General features: G+C 40.9%; 1 protein-coding gene across 4 annotated transcripts in view; it reads left to right on the top strand.

Annotated features, from left to right (window-relative positions):
• abcc1 (ATP-binding cassette, sub-family C (CFTR/MRP), member 1) overlaps nucleotides 1–22,969 on the top strand; it is a 119,967-nt gene that overhangs the window by 41,763 nt on the left and 55,235 nt on the right. For all 4 annotated transcript variants that reach the window (XR_007448858.1, XM_049570834.1, XM_049570833.1 and 1 more), the window contains exons 4-7: nucleotides 73–210; nucleotides 437–562; nucleotides 893–954; nucleotides 16,186–16,317. Coding sequence is in view for 3 of the 4 variants with exons in the window: in XM_049570834.1 (XP_049426791.1) it covers nucleotides 73–210; nucleotides 437–562; nucleotides 893–954; nucleotides 16,186–16,317 (458 nt within the window). In the remaining variant the exon portion in view is untranslated. The remainder of the gene's footprint in view (nucleotides 1–72; nucleotides 211–436; nucleotides 563–892; nucleotides 955–16,185; nucleotides 16,318–22,969) is intronic.

Genomic DNA, 22,969 nt, shown 5'->3' with positions numbered 1-22,969 from the left:
TTATTTCAAGTCAACTTTGTATGTTTTGTCAAATGTGATGTATAAATGTGTCTTAATGTGTTTTTGCTGCAGTTGCTGGCCACCCTGTTAATCCAGTATGAACGGATGAAGGGGGTTCAGTCATCTGGAGTGATGCTGATCTTTTGGCTGCTGGCACTGCTGTGTGCCACAGTCACCTTCAGATCCAAGATCTTCCAGGCCCTGGACGAGGTCAGTCTTGAATGAGCAGGGTAAAACCTGATATGGATTAACGGAGTTAATTACAAACCTCTGGGTGTAACCGGTTCTGTGTTGACCATGTCATTAGTAACTCCAAAGCCCTGAAACACAATTACTTTCAGGAGAGACAATACTTATAGCAAACGTACCACAAAGCATTATCTTGCACCAACAAGACAAGTTGCATGGGTTAAAAGCTTCATCTTTTTTATTTTAGCCGTCAACGGTGTGTTTGTGGAGGTACACCACCTTCTATATCTACTATGCTCTGCTGCTGGTTGCTCTGTTCCTGTCCTGCCTGACAGACCGGCTCCCCCTCTTCTCTCAAGCCGTCAAAGACTCGGTAAGACCACTGCTGCAGCTCCAAATGCTGACTGTGTTGGGGGAGCGCAGCAAATCAGTGGGCCAAATACAATAACTATACTGTTGATTTCAAAACACCTGTCCCTTATACCTCACAGAGTATCTTTGCTTCCCATCCCCCTGTTAAAGAATATAGTCACAGTAATTGCTTCTATCCTTCCAGTTACTAGTCAGCTGACCTTAAATGGACGCTCGACTGATAAATAATCTCTCTGCACCCTCTAGATGCTGATTAAAAAGCTCATTCTGGGATCAGTATCTCAGCAGCTGAAAAATCTTTTGGGTCTAACTGTAATGCCTTTGTCCTCAGAATCCCTGCCCCGAGCCTGGAGCCTCTTTCCTCTCCAGAATAACCTTCTGTTGGATCACCAGGTAGGCACACAATTAACACCACAGTGGTGTGGATGGGGTGTGGATCTTGATGTGTATTCACAGACAGAGCAGTCTCATAATAATTGAGACAGACAACAGAGTATAGACTTTTTACTTATTCTTTTCTTTCTCTAGTTGTCTTTCTCTTATTTAAACTTTTTGGAAGATTAAGAGAAATGCTCTAAATATACATGTTTGTATGCTGTACATGTGCCATTTTGTATGTTATTAAGGGTTGCAGTTTTTTAGTATGTAATTCCCTCTTTGTGATACTTTCCTCCACTGCAACTCAGCAATTGGAGACAGCCTAGAGAAACAAAGAGGGAATTCTGGACTAAACAGAAGTTTTGGCAATATCCAGTTGCTTTGTCTAACTTCTGTAGCCTCATATAAATGTCAGCTAAACTTTGGAATGTATTTTCACATGGAAAATGTGAAGGTGGGTCAGTGTTTCCCACACATTCATTTATTTAAAACATCTGCCGCCACTTTTTGGAATATCTATTTTTGGAGCTGGACCATTAACCAGGAGCGCTGTTGGAATATATATATGTACCGGTGAGTTTTTCATAGCTTCACACTCTCCCAGCACAGAGCATACTCTGGCCACAGACAGAGTAGCAGAATACCAGGTGCAGTGAAAGTGAAACTTAACACTTCAGTGCCCTGGTCTAAAAGTTTGCTTTCACTCACAAACAGCTGCTACTCTCATCCATTGATCTCATCTGATCAGCTCTGATTGGATCAACTGATCAATTATCAAGCCTGTGACTTAAATTCCACGAACTCCTGCTGAGGTAAAAAAAGAAATCACAAAGAGTTCTGCCTGTGCTGCATTCACTAAGCCACAAAAACCTCAGAATTTGAAGAGGGGATACAGACTGATATTGGCTGTGAGAAAACAATATTTCTTGTTGATACCACTGCTTATAAAAAAAATTAAAAAAAAAACATTTGATCACAAAAAAAGAGAAAACAATATTTCTCTAGCATTTGATAATTGCTGCAGTTCAAAATTTCTTTCATTGTTTGTCTGTTGCAAAAACAAATCTCTTCAATAGAGCATAGTCTCGGTCAGAAGAATTTCTCATGGAGGAGCTGATTCATTCATTCATTTCCCTTCGCACATTGTAATGTTGCCTCTACTATTGAAAAAGTTGTCAACAGACCACACTTTTTTCATTGGTGAAAGTGGTACAAAATAACTGTTGCGCAGGCCATCTGCTTCCACCCAATTCCCTGCCTTAGTCCACGTTCACTGTAAACCTCAAATCATTTTACTAAGCTTGTACTCAAAAGTTTTAGTTTAGTACAATACAGTAACACAAACCTTTTCAGTACACCAGACACAAAGCAAATGTGTCACGTTACCCTTGTCTGACAGGAATTTTATGTCAGTTTAACATAATTTTTTTTTTTTTTTTTTGTCATTGTGCACTTAATTCTGTGTCATAACATAAAAACATTGAGTTCACATTTTACAACCATATTGTTTTTTAGATATCATTGTAGTATAAATATATATTGTGGCAAGCTTAGATTTTTCAATTGCAAGAATAAGGCAAAGAGATGAATTCTGAGCTGGGAAGTGCTCCTTATTTCACCACAGTACAATTCTATCTACTACAACATTACCTGTTACCCATTAAAACCATTGTGAAATATAGAAACATTAATCAATGTGTAATGGGTAACGTTAATGATTTAGAACACATTTAAACACAGTTGTCTTTGGCTTATGGCCTTAAACACATTGTCTCAGGGCATGCGGGGAAACTCCACCCATTTAGCACCACCACAATATGTTAAGTGCACAGTGGTAGTATTGTTTATTGGCCTTAAAATAATTAAGCAAAATTGGCTTTATAAATTTTAGTAAAATTAACTCAAAACTCAAAAATGGTTGACTTAACATAAAAAAGTTATGTCAAGATAAATTACATTGTAAATAAAATATATTTGTGATTATAAGTTAGTTGACAACTTAGTGTCATATTATTTTTTGTCAGTATTATAATTTTATTAGGGGCCTCTCTGGGCTCCTCTGAATCATGGGCCCCTAGCTCATTTCTCACTCACCGGTGACTCCCGCCATACTGCCAGGAGCGGCATAATATAGGGGCCGGTCTACCTGGGCTCAGCTGATCAAGCCATCCCACTGGCCGATAGCACCCGCGGGTGTGTCTGTAGGTACCTCAGTGTCTGGAGGTGAGCAAGCCATCAGCTGACTGTCTCATAAAAAAAATATATTTATAAAATATACAGGATCGCCACACTTTATACATTGGAAAGTAGAGGCAACAATGAACAATATAGATGAAAAACCTGGCCATTGTTGTTGTTTTGATTCCTCTGATCTTTTATTACCGATTCCGATTTTTTAAAAATAACGTGATTGGCGCCGACATCCCTAGATTCTGCATCATCAGAGTGTTTTAAGTACCAATCATGTATCTTTTCCTATGGTTCTAAATACAGGGACCAGTCGCAACTTAAATCTGATGTAGACACCACTACATACAATATGAAGCCTCACAAAACACCGCTTGTGGCCATTATTGATTCACTTGTTGATTAATAATTAATATTGATTAAAGACCATACATTAGATGGCAATAAAAGGACACTTAGATAAACCACATTCATTTTCAGCTGTAGTTGCGTTTCGTGTGTATAAATGAACCAACGAAGACAGCGGAAGGAAGGAAGAAGGAGGAGGAAACAGCAGAGAGTGTTAGTAGTTCGTCGATAGAGAGTAGTGAAAAGTTGTTTTAGTTATAAAGTTTGCGAATGGACCACACTTACCACGCAACAGAAGAGAATGAACCCGAACCGTCATCTGCGAGGAAAAGAAGACGCAACTTCACTCCTTGTGATGCACTCTCTACGACGCTTTTCCTCCTGATGATATATCTCCCCAACAATGGCAGCACCGAATCCCATTCTGTGCATTCAGCCTCTCTTCTCGCCCGCTCAGCATCAAACACATGGAGTTCCTCATCTGTATGCTCCGGCTCAAACAGGTATGGCTCTGGGTCTGTGTCCGCTACAAGAAACTCTTCAAAATCGCGTTCAAAGTCGTCCATTGCAGCTACTATAGTCCGGAGATATTGCTAGGCTAAATAAACAGCTGAGCTCTGTTTACAGGCTACGCTGTCAGTCAGTGTGCGGGCTGGAGATTGGTGGAGCAGAGAGGGGAGGGGGTCCCCACTCAGTATGGTAAATGAGTATGTGTGTATGGAGTGTGTGTGTGTTACACTAGAAAAGTCAGAGTTTGGGACGGAGTCTTTTACCCACTGGAGTGTTACCGGAGTTTTTGGAGTGCTCAAATAAACTGGCCTTTTTCCCGAATGCTCCTCTGGTCTCCTGCTCGAGAGTGATTCATTACAATATCGTATCATGGTTTAGATTTCTAAATAAATATTCACCTCGTCACTAGATATCAATCAATTTCAGTTGTATTTATAAAGCCCAATATCACAAATCACAGTTTGCCTCACAGGGCTTTACAGCATACGATATCCTTCTGTCCTTATGACCCTCGCAGCGGATAAGGAAAAACTCCCCAAAAAAACCCCTTTAACGGGGAAAAAAAACGGTAGAAACCTCAGGAAGAGCAACTGAGGAGGGATCCCTCTTCCAGGACGGACTTACGTGCAATAGATGTCGTACAGAACAGATCAGTATAACAAATTAACAGTAATCCACATGACACAATGAGACAGAGAGAGAGAGAGAGAGAGAGAGAGAGAGAGAAGGAGAGAAGGTGCCCGGTGTATTATAGGGGGTCCTCCGGCAGACTAGGCCTAAGTCAGCCTAACTAGGGGCTGGTACAGGGCAAGTCTGAGCCAGCCCTAACTATAAGCTTTATCAAAGAGGAAAGTCTTAAGTCTAGTCTTAAATGTGGAGATGGTGTCTGCCTCCCGGACCGTAGCAGAAAGATGATGAGATAGAAGCAGAAGAATATTAGAGAGGTTTTAGTAGAGAAAATTCAGGCGAGCTCTCCAAAATTGCACCATGTTTGCATGTGATTTTTGTCATGTACAATCCTATATCTTTTTTTTTCTGTAAATCCCTAATGATTTTGATGGATTTGTTGTTGTTTATTTAGTTGTTGTTTGAGCTGTGTTTGGGGCATGTAAAAAGGGTTTTTACAGCATTGTAGCCCAGGTTCTGCTGTTTAATTTGATGTGCAACATCACTATATTCTTCGTGATCAGTGCATTGTTTCACACTGTGTTTGCAAAGTCACTCTCAAAGTCCCCCAGTTGGGGGACTTTTGGGCTTTTAAACATTTCTCTCTTGGCCAGTCCTCTTCTAGTACCCACTCACACAATGTCTGGCCATGTTGATCTCATGCTCCAAACTTTGTTATGCTGTTGCTGCACAGACGCTCATCTCCATGCACAACGGGACAAAGAGGAAATCGTCATCTGTCTGTTATGTGTATTAGATGAGTTAGCAAGGAGGCTAACTGCTAACCACTATTTTGAGCCTAATTGACAGCCCTGATAGAACAAGATATGTAGAGCAAACCCCTTCATTCTGTCCTGGACTGATGATCTGATACGGGATTATTCTCACTGCTCTGCTGTGCTATCCCTCCTGACAGATCAGGTAGGCCTATGCCTATCTGCTAAGCTGATCTCTCTGTCTTTCTGCCTGTTGCAGTGGTGTCTTTTCCCTTGCTTCTCTGCTTTGTGGTGGCTTTGAGTTTTAGTGGCTATGCTATCAGCAATCCATACTCCTTACTTCACAGCTAGACACCATGGGTAATGCAGTGTCTTCACTAGGCCATGAATATAATGGGTGGTAGTAGCACAGGAACATTGATCAAACTTAGCTTTACTATCTTTGGGTTCTGGAGGACTGTTGTTTTCCTGGTGTCTTTTCTTTGATGAACTCTTCAGATGCTTCAAGCTGCAATATTTAGTCTTGTATTGACAGTTAAGTGGAGATGCTTAATTATTGTGCTTTTCCTGTTGTTGGTATCCAGCTTAACCTTGGTCCCTCAATCATACGTAACATGCTGGCTGATTTTAAAAATATATCTGGGATACTTGTCGTACTGAACGTACAAACACTTCCTAAAATGTTTGTGATACAAATACTGGATAAGGATGCAGTGATTAATGGCTTCAATGTTCGTCATTCTGACCATCCCAGGAAAAGCAGTGGTATGGTGATTTATGTTACATCCAGTCATGCTTGTCAGGCCATGCTCTTCAAATCTTCTTTCCAGCAGTTTGAAATGTTATCTCCAAGTATTGGTTTGTCTGGTGGTCAGTATTTAATTGTTGTTGGTTGCTTTAGGCTCCCTTCTGCAACCAAGGACACATTCCTCTCTTTAATGCAGCTCTTATCTTGACTACATTTTACAGAACTTACTCTCATATGTGATTTTAATTGGCTGTGATCAGTGTCTGATGATTTTAAAACTTAATGTTAACCTTACACAGCAAATTGAAAGCCTCACATCTTGACATCAGATGTTAAGACAAATCATCGTTAACTTTCTTTTAATTACCAATATGTCGCACAAATGCTTTTAAGCAGGGGTTTTTGCTAATGATCTAAGCAATCACAATGTGCTTGGTGCTACAAGGGACACCAAAATCCCTCATTCTAAACCCTGTGTTGTTAAGAAAAGACATCTGAAGCACTTCATTGAGCAAGCCTTGCTTTATGATTTATTTATTTATTTATTTTTTAAATGGGTTTAATTGTGTTTTATTGACCTTATTGTTTTTGTACACTGCACGTGGGAACTTAGGGCACTAACTGTTGAAGTTTTGAAAGTGATTTTTTTTTTTTTCATATTCTTGCTTGATATTCAACTTAAGCTGCTCAACGGTCTGGGTTCTTGTAGTATTTTGCACTTCATTATGCGCCACATATTTTCAATGGGAATTGGGTCTGGACTGAAGGCAGGTTAGTGTAGTACCTGCACTCTTGCACTACGAAGCCATGCTGCTGGAACACATACAGAATGTGTCTCATTGTCTCGCTGGAATAAGCAGGGATGTCCCCAAAAAAGACATTGTCTGGATGGCAGTATATGTTGCTCAAAAACTTTTATGTACCTTTCAGCATTCATGGGGCCTTCACTGATGTGATAGTTACCCATGATGCTACAATCACAGATGCTGGCTTTGAACTTAAAGCTGGTAACAACTGGATGGTCCCTTTCCTCTTTAGCCCAGAGGACACGATGTCCATGATTTCCCAAAAACAATTTGAAATGTGGACTTCTCAGACAACAGCACAATTTTCCACTTTGTGTCAGTCCATCTCGGACAACAATAATAATAATAATAATAATAATAATAATAATAATAATGATAATACATTTTATTTGTATCGCAATTTACATTATAAAATAATCTCAAAGTGCTACAATACAATTCATAAAAACAACAATAAAATTCAACACAAGTAGGCTCTTTTAAAAAGGTGGGTTTTCAAGCCACGTTTAAAAGTGTCCAAAGACTGTGGTGTCCTCAGGTGCTCTGGTAGGGCATTCCACAGATGGGGAGCTGCAGAGCTGAAAGCCCGATCCCCCATGGTGTGGAGCTTGGTCCTGGGGGTTTTTAGGTGGTAGGTGTAGAAAGAGCGGATGAGCTCAGGCGCAGAGAAGTCAGCACTATTTCTGGATGTTGTTGATATATGGCTTTCACTTTGCATGGTAGAGTCTTAACTTGCATTAGTAGATGCAGCGATGAGCTGTGTTTACTGACAGTGGTTTTCCAAAGTGTTGCGTAGCCCATGTAGTGATATCCTTTATACAATTGGTTTTACATGGTTTTTGATGCAGTGCTGCCTGAGGGACCAAAGGTCACAGGCAATCATTGTTGATTTTTGGCCTTGCCCCTTACTTGCAGATGTTGTTGATATATGGCTTTCACTTTGCATGGTAGAGTCTTAACTTGCATTAGTAGATGCAGCGATGAGCTGTGTTTACTGACAGTGGTTTTCCAAAGTGTTGCGTAGCCCATGTAGTGATATCCTTTATACAATTGGTTTTACATGGTTTTTGATGCAGTGCTGCCTGAGGGACCAAAGGTCACAGGCAATCATTGTTGATTTTTGGCCTTGCCCCTTACTTGCAGATATTTCTCCAGATTCTCTGAATCTTTTAGTTTTAGTTTATTTGTTTATTTGGACGGGACAGTGCAAAATTAATGAACACAGGGCATGAGGCAGATACAAGTACCTGGAACATGATACAGCGAAAAAATTGCCGGATTTAGCACAAGGCTAATTTCCATCCGTAGTCCCCAACACATAGAAGACAATATAAAAACAAACCTTTAACACACTTAGACACCATAAAATTAGCAGCAAATACATTCAATAGACATAGCAGCATTCATTCAGAAAAGGAGGAAGAAGAGAGAAAGAAACAAAAAAAGGAAAGAAATATAAAAGACACTCCATAGCAAAAGTACATTAAAAATACAATAGGTCAGTGGTAACATGACTGGTTGGCTTTTAGCCATTTTTTTAGCGTACCTCTAAAGGTGGCAATGGTGGGAATTTCTCTTAGGTACTCTGGGAGGCAGTTCCAGGTTTGGCTGCCTTTTATAGAGAGCTCATTTTGGCCAAATGTGGTCAGTCTGTGTTGCACCTCTGGTGTCTGACCTAGTTACAAGTCCGGTCGATTGTTTTATATAGATGAATTCCTGTACAGGAGGGGGCACTAGGCCATTTAAACACTTAAAAACAAAACAAGCACTCTTCAGGACTCTTACGTTTTCAAAGTTTAAGAAGTTGTATTGATCCAAAATGTTGCAGTGATGGTATGACAATGGTTTTCTGGAAAAAATCTTTATTGCTTTTCACTTTTTTCACTTTTTTTGTGTTTCTTGAAGGTTAGAGTCTAAAATGACTCCAAGGTACTTGAAATGAGAGACTAATTCAAGTTCCTCCCCCCAAGGAACACATTGGACCATGTAATTTTGCTGCGCGTTTGCTGAACAACATGAATACGGTTTTTGTAGTGTTAAGCAGTGACACGTACCCTGCAACCAGTGTTGGACCATGATTAGACCGTCTGTTAATTTGCTTGAGATCAGATCAGGTTTTTTGCCATGAAGGAAGATGACTGCATCATCTGCGTACATTTGGATGTTAAAGTCAGGGCATGCGTCAGACAGGTCATTTATATACAAGGAAAAGAGTAGTGGCCCAAGGACCGAGCCTTGTGGCACACCTGCTGGATTATCAAGGCAGGGCTATTTGACGCCGTCAATCATGACACACTGTTTTCTGTTTGTTAGGTAGGACCTGAACCATTTTATAGTATCTGTGGAGAAATTGAAATGAGATAATTTTGCCAGGTGTACTTGATGGTTGGCGGTGTCAAATGCCCTCCTGAGGTCCAGGAACACAGCACCTACGTATGAATGTTTGTCCAGCATGTATTTGATTTTTTCAATGAACACACAGTTCGCTGTTTCAGTGGAGTGATAGGCACGAAAGCCAAACTGAAGTGGGTGGAGTGGGGTGTGGCCTTTATCTAGGTGTATAATCAACAGTTTCGATGCCCATTTTTCAGCAACCTTGGATATGGTGGGGAAGTTGCTAATTGGCCTGTAGTTGGCCGCTGCTGCCCTGCTACCAGACTGAAATATTGGTGTCACTGTGGCCACCTTCAATGATGATGGCACCCCCTTTGAGCCTATTGATTGATTCCCTAAAATGGTGATCAGTTTTATTAAAGCATCGGAATATGTTTTTATAAAATCTGTATCTTGTCCTTGTTCTGTTTACCTAGTAGTTTATTTAAAATTTTCCATACTTTTTTACTATTTCCTTTTGCACCTTCATTTACGTTAATAAAAAAGTTTGCTTTGGTCTTTCTTAGGATTTGGGTTACCTTATTGCGCCCCTGGGTAAATTTATGCCTATCTGTCGGTAGGCCAGATTTTAAGCTTTGTTTGAGGAGTCAGTCTCTAGACTTCAGGAGAGAAATGCAGTTTTCGTCCAGCCAGGGAAGATGAGTTTTCTTCCTGGCCTTCTGGCGCCCTCTTCTGGAGATCACTTCAGATTACGGTTTTCCTCAGTATCAGTAGAGGAGGGGGTCTCAAGCCAGTTTATACTTTTAACAGCGCTACCGTAAGATTGTTGCATATTCTTTGGGATGAAGTTAGAAGAGAAGGATTTTTTATTTGGTGCATTTAGTAGCCATTTTTTGTTCAATTTCCTAGTGAAGAAAATAAAATTATGGTCAGAAAGACCGGTCAGTAAATTGTAGGTTTTATCAATTCTGTTAGTGAACAGTAGGTCTCCTGGTTTTGGAGGTGTTAGTGACTCTGGTCGGTTGTTTTATAACCAAGTTGTACCAAGTTGTGAGCATCCATGGTTTGCTTGAGGTTTTTTCTGTTCTGTTTATTGTCCCAATTTTGTTAAAATCCCCTAGAAAGATGGTCTCTTTGTTAGCAGGAGTTCAGCAGGAGCTTTAGTTGATCATAAAAATCAACTCTGGCAGTTGACTGTCTATACAAGCAAATCAGAGAGAACGACATTTCCCTTGACAGAGTGATTTCTACACCAACACAGTCAAAACAAATATCAGTTGGCAATAAAATCTCTTTGCACGCAAGAGTATCCTTGACGTAGAGCAATACACCCCCACCTTTGCCATTAGTTCTGTCCTTCCTGAACACCTTATATCCTGGCATAGAAACAAGGACTTCTGGGGACAACTGTTTTAGCCATGATTCTGATATTCCTAGGCAGTCAATGTTGGATTTATGTAAGAGATGCTCGAACTGTTTACGTTTGTTACCAAGACTATAAATATTTAAATGTCCACAAAAGAGTCCCTTTGGTTTGCACTGGGATTCCCAGACAATTTTGGCATGGTTAAAAGTTTGAAACAGTTTTGTACAATGGTGCTTTTTTAAAACTGGATTTCCAGGTTTTACCTCTGTTTTGTCTGTAACGGGTGAGGCACAGAATAGTCGGAGGACCGGGGTGACAGCCGACTACGAGCTGCTGGCCGTTGTTGTGCCATAGGCGCAGCTCCGCTGATAGTCGGGGTCAGGTTGACTCGCCAGGGAGCGACGTTGTTGTTGTCCTGGGTCCTATCGCGACATCCCAAGACAGGGGCTGCCTGGAACGCAGTCGGTATCTGGCCAGATACCGGATGACTGGTATCAGGCAGCAGGCTGACAGTGATGGAGGTAACCGGTGTGTTGGAGCAGCACCGGAGTGACAGCCGGCTAGGAGTTGCTAGGCGTCGTGCCGTCAGCGCGTCACCGCTGATAGCCGGGGGCGGGTAGCCTAGCTTGGAGGCGACACTGGTTATCTGGGTCTCTTCAGACGTCGGGTAACTGCCAACAGGACGGACAACAGGGAGACACACCCACCAAAACACTGGAGGAGGTAAGTGAAGCACAGCTAGCAGGTCGCTAGCCAGGCTAGTTGTTAGCTGCCACTGCCAGGCTAGTTGCTGCTGGACATTGTTTGCTATCAGCTTACTTGCCGAGTAAGCATGTAATAGAGGCGAAGCAGTTGTCTTGGGGTCGACAAATCCTGGTCCTGGACACGGGTGGATGTCACCAGATAGTAGCGGGCATAAGGAGATAATTACATGAAAGTCACCTTTTCCTCTCCGTGTTAGGGGATGTACTGAGTGCCGCTTCAGGGTCTCATAAATCACTGCATGTCTGTAACCAAGATGTTTCACTTCTGAGAAATCATTCTGGATGTAGAAGTTTTCCATACTTTCTCCAACAGGTATTTTCTGGACAGGAATGTAGCGTAGGCTTGTTAAGGCAGTTAAGATTATAAAAATCAAGCAAAGTCCACGGACTGCCAGACACCGTGCTCCCTGCTGCTGCCATAAACACCTCTCCACCATGATGATATTGGATTGTAGATGGTGAAATCACTCAATTTCTTGTAACTGTGCTTTGAGAAACATTGTTGTTAAACTGCTGAACTATTTGCCCACACAGTTTTCCACAAAGAGGTGGACCTTGCACCACCCTTCTTGTGAACAGCTGAGCCTTTCGAAGACGCCCCTTTTTTATCTAATGAAGATACTATCACCTGTTTCGGCATCTGTGGCTCACAGGTAGAGGGGGTCGTCCACCAAGGGGGAAATCAGCAGTTCGATCCCCGGCTTCTCCAGTCTGCATGTCGAAGTATCGAAGTTGAGATACCAAACCTCAAATTGCTCCCGATGATGCTTCCATCGGTGTGTGAGTTTGTTAAAAAAACTGAGTAGCAGGTGGCACCTTGTGTGGTAGCCTCAGCCACCAGGGTATGAATGTGTGTGTGAATGGGTGAATGTGACTCGTAGTGTAAAAAGTGCTTTGAGTGGCCGGATGACTAGAAAGGCAGTAATCCGTATGACACACACAGAGAGAGAGAGAGAAAGAGAGAGATGCAGGACAGACGGTAATGACAGTAGCTTACAGCAACATTAATGAAAGTAATAATATTATAGTTATAATTCTGGCTACTGTGGTACGATATGTTGAAAGTATATATTAATATCTGGCAGTATACATGTGTGACAATAATCATATATGTATAATAACAGTAGAAGTATGACGAATGACTAATGATGGCAGCAGCAGCAGGAGGCATCTGGCAGGACCACAGCAGCAGCACAACCACACACATCACGCTATCCAGGCACCGCTGCGATATGAGTTAATCTGAGAGACAGTGGAGCAAAAAGGCTCCGGAGAAGAAGCAGTTAGTGACATCCAGAATGGCCGAGTTAGCAAGATGCAGTAATAGGATGAGAGAGAGAGAGAAGGTGCCCGGTGTATTATAGGGGGTGCTCCAGCAGACTAGGCCTAAGTCAGCCTAACTAGGGGCTGGTACAAGGCAAGCCTGAGCCAGCCCTAACTATAAGCTTTATCAAAGAGGAAAGTCTTAAGTCTAGTCTTAAATGTGGAGATGGTGTCTGCCTCCCGGACCGTAACAGGAAGATGATTGCACAGGAGATCTGTGATCTGATGTACTTTTGGAGACTTTAGGGACCACGAGTAACCCTGCATTCTCAGAGCGCAGTGTTCTGGTGGGATACTAAGGCACTATGAGCTCTCTAAGATATGACAGAGCTTGACCATTTAGAGCTTTATAAGTTAACAGTAAGATTTTAAATTCAATTCTGAATTTTACAGGGAGCCAGTGCAGAGAAGCTAAAACAGGAGAAATGTGATCTCGTTTCTTAGTTCCTGTTAGTACACTTGCTGCTGCATTCTGAATTAGCTGGAGAGTTTTTAGGGACTTACTAGAGCTACCTGATAATAGAGAGTTACAGTAATCCAGCCTTGAGGTAACAAAAGCATGGACCAATTTTTCTGCATCTTTTCGGGTCAGGATAGGCCTAATTTTTGCAATATTACGCAGATGGAAAAAAATGCAGTCCGTGAGGTTTGTTTTAAATGAGAATTAAAAGACAAATCTTGATCAAATGTTCCGAGGTTTCTTATGGTAGTGGTAGAGGCCAGAGCAATGCCATCTAGAGAAACTGTGTCATCAGATGAAGAGTCTCTGAGTTGTTTGGGGCCAAGAACAATAACTTCAGTTTTGTCATCCAGGTTTTTATGTCTTTAAGGCAGTTATGGAGTTTAGTTAATTGATTATTTTCTTCTGGCTTCAATGATAAATACAGCTGTGTATCATCCGCATAACAATGGAAATTTATAGAGTGATTTCTAATGATGTTGCCTAAAAGAAGCATATATAGAATAAATAGGATTGGTCCAAGCACAGAACCTTGCAGAACTCCAAAACAAACTTTCGTATGTAAGGATGATTCATCATGAACATCAACAAACTGAAAACGATCAGATAAATAAGATTTAAACCAACTTAGTGCAGAACCTTTTAGGCCAATAAAGTCATCCAGTCTCTGCAGTAGAATTTGATGGTCAATAGTGTCAAACGCCGCACTAAGATCTAATAAAACAAGTACAGAGACGAGTCCTTTGTCTGAAGCAATCAGAAGGTCATTTGTAATTTTAACTAGTGCTGTCTCAGTGCTATGATGCACTCTAAATCCTGACTGAAATTCCTCAAATAGATTATTATCATGGAGAAAATCACACAGCTGGTCTGCGACTACTTTCTCAAGGATCTTTGACAGAAAGGGAAGATTAGATATTGGTCTAAGAGGTGTTGGCTAACACCTCTGGATCCAGAGTGGGCTTTTTTAGTAGAGGTTTAATTACAGCTACCTCAAAAGACTGTGGTACATAGCCTGTTAATAAGGATATATTGATCATATCTAATATATGAGTGTTAACTAAAGGTAAGACCTCCTTAAGTAGCCTAGTTGGGATGGGGTCTAAGAGACACGTTGATGATTTAGATGAAGAAATCACTGCGGTCAATTCTTGAAGAGAAATTTGGGAGAAGCAATCTAAATATATATTAGGTCTTACAGCTGTGTTTGAGGTTAGATAGGTACTATCTGAGGACAAGCGGTCATGAATTTTGCCTCTAATAGTTAGAATTTTGTCATTAAAAAAGCTCTTAAAATCATTACTGCAAAGGGCTAAAGGAATACAAGGCTCAATAGAGCTTTGACTCTCAGTCAGCTTGGCTACAGTGCTGAAAAGAAACCTGGGGTTATTCTTGCTTTCTTCTATTAAAGCTGAGTAATAGTTTGCTCTGGCATTGCGGAGGCCCCTCTTATAAGTTTTGAGACTGTCTGCCTAGATTAAACGAGATTCTTCCAGTTTGGTTAATCGCCAATTCCTTTCAAACTTTCGCGATATTTGTTTTAACCTACGGGTTTGAGAGTTATACCAAGGAGCGAACTTTCTTTGCTTTGTTAACTTCTTTTTAAGAGGAGCTACAGAGTCAAGTGTTCTTTGCAGCGAGCCTACGGTGCTATCGACAAAATGATCAATTCGGGAGAGGTTAAAGTCAGTACGGGAAACCTCTGTTACTGAAGGACTTGGTATTGAATTTAACGACAGAGTAATCATTTCCTTAAATTCCAGCACTATCTGATAAACATCTAGTATAGTAACTGTTGCTGAGTGGCGTGTAATCGAGTAAAAAGAAATCAAAAGTAATCAAATAATGATCCGATAGCGAGGGATTCTGTGGAAAGACTGTTAGGTTATCAGTTTCAATTCCATACGTCAGAACTAGATCGAGGGTATGGTTAAAACAGTGAGTGGGTTCATGTACACCCTGACTGAAGCCAATGGAGTCCAATAATGAGATAAACGCGGTAGCCAGGGAGTCATTATCAACGTCGACATGAACGTTAAAATCGCCTACAATAATAACTTTATCTGATTTAAGAACTAGACTGGATAAAAACTCTGAGAATTCAGATACAAATTCAGAATATATATATATCTAATAAGATAGTTTTCAGACTGTTCATCGGACTGAAGTAATTTCTTTTGCAACAAATTGTATCTAGTGGACTGAAAAAGCATGTGATTATTTTATTCATGTAGGCTACCTAAAGTTTAATTTGTATTTGTAATATGAATAATTTATATCATAAAAATTGATACTTGGCACTGTATGACAATATGATATTGCCACACAAAAATATTGCTGTACTATGCTGTATCAAGCCCCCACCCCACTGTTCACTTGTGAAATGTTCCAAACAGGTGTTTTTCGAACATTCCACAACTTACCCAGTCTTTAATTGCCCCTGTCCCGACTTTTTAATAATTAGGTCCAACTCTTAGCTGTGTGACTGAATAAAATCTTTATACTTCAAGTGCTCAGAAGACTTTGTGCTGAAACACCTAAGCATAATTTTCTTTTGCAATGTGTGCCAACATGTGAAATGTTAGTGCTTTGTTCTCCTTGACTTGAACATTTGGGATGGCCTACCTCTTCACATTTTTTTGAATCTGCTCTTTGGTTTTCTTCTTTTTTTTTTTACAAAGACAGTTAAAAATAAAAAATGAAGTTGTTCTGTGTCTTATTCTTCTGTGGGGAAAAAACAGATGGAGAAAAAATCTAACTAAAAGCAGTAATGGTCAGTTGACCAATGTGTCCGTGTTTACACACACCTACATCGCAGAAGTGTTGTCACGAGGAGTACACTGAGCACCACACTACATAAGCATGTGTAACCCTCAGGCCTCCTGATATTCTGTTCTGTTTGCCAGTCATCACCCTCCTGTGTCACTTGTGTCTCAGGTTGCACTTCTGAATCTTGTATAGTATCAGTGGACCTCAATGCTTCTCTCCTGCTCCTCCCTCCCCTCTTGTCTCCACCAGGATGATGATGACAGGCTACAAGCGCCCACTGGAGGAAAAGGACCTGTGGTCTTTGAACTCTGAAGACCGCTCCCACAAAGTGGTTCCAAAACTGGTGCGCCGCTGGAACACAGAGTGCCAAAAAGTCAAAAGGTCAGAAGCTCAGTACAGCAGGGAACGACAACTGCAAGACAATATAATGTTGTCACTGTTATGCCGCCTCGCTGTTCTGAATTAAAGGTACGATTGCAGAATTGGCCTATCCACTCACTTGGACAAAATATCAACATTCAGTGACCGGGCGCTGTGGCAGGTGTCACAGTACCCAAAAGTAACCAAAAGGGCCTAAACTACGCATTGGAGGGATATATTAATCATTTTATTGTTGAGAAGGTCGATGAAGAGCTTAAATTACAAGCCAAAATTTACAGGTCCCAGTGTAAGTGTGATAAACCGCATCTTGTTGCCGTTGCCATCAAAGACAATAAGATAAAGGATCAGCATTGCTTCACTGAAGTTAAGGTTTTTGGCTCAGAATATGAGAAAAGGATAATGGCCTTTTTACCATCTTTACCAAAAGTGTCTCTCTGTTGTAGAACAGATGTAGACATCCTTGTTAATCTTATTCACATTTAGTTGATGTTGTGGTCTACCGCACAACTTCATCCAAAGGAGACACTTTTCTCGGTTGAGATGTGGTTTAGGAAAGGGGGAAAAAAATCACCCCGTCGCCCAGCCTTCAGATCTCAGAAAAAGCTCATAAAACCGAATGAAACTGACTTTTTGTAATGCATTTCAATGGATGTCCAGGCAGAGAATGTCCCGAGTGTATTGGAATGGCTAGACGTACTGTAATTGGCTCATCATGTTTGAGGGCGGGGCTTAGCCATAGGTCAATTGGGTGACAGAGTTGTCTCGTGTCACTCTGTGTGGGATTCCACTGCTTTGATTGCCATCATGCCAAATTTGAGAAAATACACTGAGCTTTGTAGACATCGCCTTGTAACGGTTTTAGCCATGCCGTAAAATATTATTTAAATGGCCAGTTTTCATTGAATTTGCAGTTCCCCATGTGGTCCAGGGAATAGTGACAGTGATCGAGCAGACAGTGGAGCCTCTGCTCTAAGCATCCTGGCCAAAAACAGAATTTGAGTGTTGTTGGTTTCACTAAGCTAATCTGCATGCCTTTAATGTGAGAGGATCCCTTAAGTGTGTATTTGATTTTTTCTAGCTTTAGGAAATACATAACATCATTGACCCAGTGAGAAAAGGATGGGGGAGCTTGTTGTTTCCATCTGAAAAGGATCAAACGCCTTGTCAGTGTGTGGTAAAGGCTATTACGACATAGGCTTTTGCTGGTAAGGCAGCTCGAGATTCCTCTGGTATTAGCCCAAAGAGGGCACAGATCGGATCAGGATCCAACTGGGTTCCAAATATCTCACTAAAAGCTTTGAAAATACTTTTCCAAAAGGTGGAGAGGATCGGACACCACCAGAACATGTGTACTAGGTCTGCTGGCTGTCCTCTACACCGGAGGCATAATGGATTAACATTCGGATAGATCTTTGCCAGCCTGGCCTTAGTAAAGTGAGCTCTATGTACCACTTTCAATTGGATTAGACCGTGCTTAGCAGACGTAGATGATGTGTGTATCAGATTTAAGATGGAGTCCCATTGATCGTCTTTAAAAACTACTCCAAGGTCAGAATCCCAGGCCTTCCTTAAGTTTTCTGTGGAGTGTGGGTTAATGCTCTGGATAAGATCATAGATCTGAGCTACCAGTCCTCTCCGGTCTGATTTCAGTTCAAGAATATATTCAATATGTGATTTTATGGGTTTATCCGGAAACGAACTAAATGACTTTTGTACGAAGCTCCTAACCTGTAAGTAATGGAAGAAATGGTTCTTGGGCAAGTTGTAGGTTTGGGATAGTTGGGAGAAAGACATAAATATGTCTTCTGTATGTAAGTTACACACTGATTTGATCCCTTTGTTGAACCACAGACTGAATGCAGGATCAGTACAGGAGGGAGTGAACATGTGGTTTGACTTAACAGGTGAGAGGATAGAAGGTCCTTGTAGCCCAAAATGTTTTCTAAAATGAACACAAATTCTTATGGTGTGATTAACGATTGTATTTGAACTCAATTATTGCTAACAAGGGGCAAGGCCGCACAAATCACTGAGCCTCAGTGGTGTTGGCTTGATGAAAGCTCCAATTGCATCCAGTCTGCTTTATCTGTGATTGGTTTATCTTCAAACCAGTGAATTAATTTCTGGATGTTGCATGCCCAATAATAAAAAATAAAATTTGGCAACGCAAGCCCTCCTGAGCGTTTAGATCCTTGTAGGTGGGTCTTGCTAATACGACTAGGTTTATTCGCCCATATGAAAGAGACAATGGTTTTATCGAGTGTTTTAAAGAAAGTTTTTTTAATTAAAATTGGGATGTTTTGGAAAAGATCTAAAAATTTTGGCAATACTATCATTTTAATTAGGTTAACACGTCCTGCTACTGACAGTGGTAGAGAGGCCCATCGGTTCATATCCTGCTTACATTTGTTAAGGACTGCCATAAAATTTTTCTTAAAGGTAGCAGGGAAAGAGCGGGTAACCTCAATTCCCAGATATTTAAGACCATTTTGGACCCTTTTAAAGGGGAAAAGATTAGAGGGAATTTCATCTGCCTTAGAGTTTAGGGGAAGAAGTTCGCTCTTTTGCAAATTCAACTTGTATCCGGAAATCTTTCCAAATTGATTCAGAGTATCTAGAATGTAGGTGATTGATGAGGTTGGGTTGGAAACATATAAAAGCAGATCGTCTGCATAAAGAGACGTTTTAAACTCTAGGTCCTTCCGCTGTATACCTTTAAAGTCCTTACAGTGTCGCAGTGCAATCGCTAAGGGCTCAATGGCCAATGCAAACAAGAGAGGGGACAGGGGACATCCCTGTCTTGTCCCCCGTCCAAGAGGGAAGTAACCAGACTGAGTATTATTGGAGATCACAGATGCCAGGGGGGAAGAGTAAAGCAATCTAATCCAGGCTATGAATCCCTCTTTAAAGCCAAACTTTTGAAGAGTGAAGAATAAATAGTCCCACTCGACCCAGTCAAAGGCCTTTTCAGCGTCAAGCGAAATTACTACCTCAGGGCATGTTGACCGGGCCGAGTGGACAACGTTGAATAGCTTTCTCAAATTTGAGTAAGAGACCCGGCCCTGAATGAATCCCGTTTGATCGGGCGAAATAATATCGGGGATCACACTCTCTAGGCGCTTAGCCAACACTTTGGATAATATTTTAAAGTCTACATTTAGCAAAGAAATGGGACGATATGATGCACAAATGAGTGGATCTTTATCTTTCTTCGCCAGTAGTGAGATTGAGGCTTGTCTCAGTGTCAAGGGATGAGTACCCAGAGAGAGCGCCTCTTTGAACATAGCTTAGAGAATTGGTGCTAGTAGATGGGCAAACTTTTTATAGAATTCGCATGTGAACCCATCAGGGCCAGGTGACTTATTATTTTGCATAGATTTAACAGCTGTAATAATTTCAGAAGCCGAAATGTCTGCACACAATTTAGTATTTTGGTCCTCTGACACACTAGGAATAGTCAGGTTTTCAAAGAAATTGCATGGGAGATCAGAGTCCCCGCTGCATTCCGATGTATAAAGGTCAGGGTAGAATTGAAAAAAAGCTTCATTTATGTCGTCAGGATCTGTTAAAATCTCTCCTGTGTGTGACTGGATCTTTGTAATGGAGCACGCAGCCGCTGCCTGACGAGCTTGTAGAGCTAGTAGGCTACTCGCTTTGTCACCAAATTTGTAGACATTATGCCTGGCTTTCATAATAAGGCGTGTTGCCTCATCAGTGGTTAAAAGGTCAAATTCAGTTTGTAATCTCAAGCGGTTCTTGTAAGTCTGGCTTTGAGCATATTTCGAGTAGATATCTAGTATTTGTTGGGAGATTTCATGTAATTTGGAATTTTTTTTCTCTTTTAAGTGTAGAGGAGTAAGCTATGATTTGTCCACGGATGTATACTTTAAGAGTCTCCCATAATGTGGCAAATGAGATCTCGGGGGAGGTGTTTGTCTCCAGGAAAAGTTCAATTTGGGATGAAATAAACTCTACAAATTTCTCGTCCGATAGAAGAGGGTTGAGTCTCCAGATTCTGTTTGGGGGAGGGCGATTTGGAAGATCCAGGTCAAATTGGATGGCGCTGTGATCTGATATAACAATACTGGAATATGAGCAAGTCTTAACCTTGGGTAGAAGCCTGTTATCAAGAAGAAAATAATCTATACGGGTATAGGTATGATGTACATTTGAGAAAAGGAATAACTTCTAGTGTGGGGAAACTGAAACCTCCAAACATCCGAAAGGCCACATTGACACATAAAATCACTCACAACTCCTGCTGACCTAGAAAGGCTCTGAGGGTTGGTTGATGACCTGTCCAAGGTGACATCCAATACAAGATTGAAGTCCCCTCCTATTATGAGATATCCATTATCAATCTTGGGTATCGTCAGAAATAGTTTTTTCAAAAAAATGATTATCATCACAGTTAACTGGGTTATTGACCCCTTTAACATTCCAGGATATGAATTTGGTGGGGTTATCAGTTACCTTATTGTGATGGCTACCCATACTGGTTTAGGAGAGTAAATAGGTGATAGGTAGTAGGGCAGGATAGTTTGCAGACAGCAAGATGGTGTCCTGTCTGAAAAGTGTGCCGCAGCAGAGAACACTGGGGGAGGGAGGGGGAGAAGTTAATGCTAAGAAAAGAAAAAAGAAAAAAAAGGAGAAAAAGAAACGAAAGGAAAAAATAAATAAATAATGAAAAGCGATACTCCAATCACGTGTACATAAGCCTGTAAAACCTATCTCTTGGCTTGTGCCGTTACACACTTTGTGCCTTGTTTTATCCTGCACTTCAAACTCTGTCATTATGTAAATCTTTCTTTCTTAAATACAGAGAAAAATGAATTGGAACGTGACGAACCTTTACTTCACAAGTATCCAAACAGTAGTATATTAATACAGTGCCCTAGCCAGTGCACACATCAGTAAACAGTAATTCTACATATCAACAGCCTCAGCAGGAGGAAAAACTGCAATCAACGAGCAATAACAATAATGGTGAGTGTCATATCATTAAGACATAAGAGCATAGCCATGACAGCTCTTTAAATAGTTTCTGACCATTTAAGTTGTTTTTAAATTTTCAAACGATGGACAAAACAATGAATTTTTTACAAGTGACCCAGCAAGAAAAACAAAGAGAAAAAAAGAAAAAAAAAAATAATAATAATAATACTAACTAAATAAAATAAAATAAATAAATGAACGGGGGCAATAAAGGAGATAAACCCTTAAACTTTCAAACTAAGGTAGTTGACTCTATAAATCAAAATGTCAATCTGTCAATCAACCTTAAAACATTCAATGACTGTGTTTACAAGGTCTTTAGTATCCCGGTTTTGATTGGGTTTTTTAAGTATCCCGTTTTTGTGTTTGTGCATGTAAACACCATATCCCGAATTCAGAAACCGGGTTATGCCCTTTTCCCGGTTTCAAGAAACCCGGTTTTGCCACCTGGAGTACTGCGATAGAAGCCGGGATACTAGAGCATGTATACGCCTTATCCCGGTTTCATGAATGGTTCAACTACGTCACACAGCCGGCTGAAGGATGCCCTACTCATTCTGAAGTTTTCTCTCTACTCTGAATCTGTAAACTCCATGAGAACGATCCTATCCTACCAGTCACAGCTACGTATTTTCATCCACTGTTGCCTTGTACTGCGTGGTGGCAGTGACAGCCGAATACTAGAGCTTGAGATTCTCTGCGCGCCCGGCCTAATAATGTCAAAATATTATTTACAGACTGATTTAACAGACGATCACTGCTGCCACGATCACTGGAAAGTCTGGGCGAGAGGCTTCCACAGAGGAGCGCCCAGTTTGCACCAGCTTTAAACACGTTATTTACTTCACTCAAACTGCGTGTGGCTATTAGCGCTGGTGTTAGTAAATTAGACCTTGTTTATCAGTGAGAATCATTTGCGTAGAAATGTCCAATTTTTTTTACAATATTTATTCACAGCCCTTCACCACCTGGATCCTAAAATAAACACCTGTTTTATTACATAATCATGCTTCCGTGTTGCGCCATTCATTAAGATCCTATGTTTCTGTCATTCAAATAACAAGACTTGTGGTTTAATACTCTTAATTGTAACAGCCAACTTATTGAAAAATGTCGGGTTTAAATCGGGCTCGGGTCCATAATTACAGTTAATTGGACGGGCCGGGCCAGTCCCGGACATAACGTGCACAACATGCATAACAGGCTGGATTTTTTGGGCCCGATCTAAGCTCTACCAAATACCTATCAAAGTTGGTGACGTATTCAATATTTGTTGTCGCTCTCTCCTCCCATTGCTGAAGATGAAGTGGATGAGCCATAGCTGTAATGCAACGTGAGTGTTTACTAATGCTAAGCCGGCTAGAAGCCACAGAGGTGTCATTTTTGTCTTACTTCTAAATATAATAAATATATCACATTTCCCGCTCAATCTGTTGTAAACAAAAGACGTAAAAGATGTAACACACGCCTGCGCAGATAGGATGCAGTGATCAGAAAACGGGTTACTGGTATTTATCATGTATACAGGGATATGAATAACCGGGTTTCTCTGTGTTCCATGTAAACATCATATCCCGGATATGCTCAAAACCGGGATAAGCCTCAAAACCGGGATACTTAAGACCTTGTAAACACAGTCAATGTCAGCCCTTGGATG

The sequence above is a fragment of the Epinephelus fuscoguttatus genome, unplaced genomic scaffold, assembly GCF_011397635.1.
Source record: "Epinephelus fuscoguttatus unplaced genomic scaffold, E.fuscoguttatus.final_Chr_v1 AP022699.1".
NCBI lineage: Eukaryota > Metazoa > Chordata > Actinopteri > Perciformes > Serranidae > Epinephelus > Epinephelus fuscoguttatus.
The sequence above is the reverse complement of the archived record's forward strand: the minus strand, read 5'-3'. Positions and strand labels throughout refer to the sequence as shown.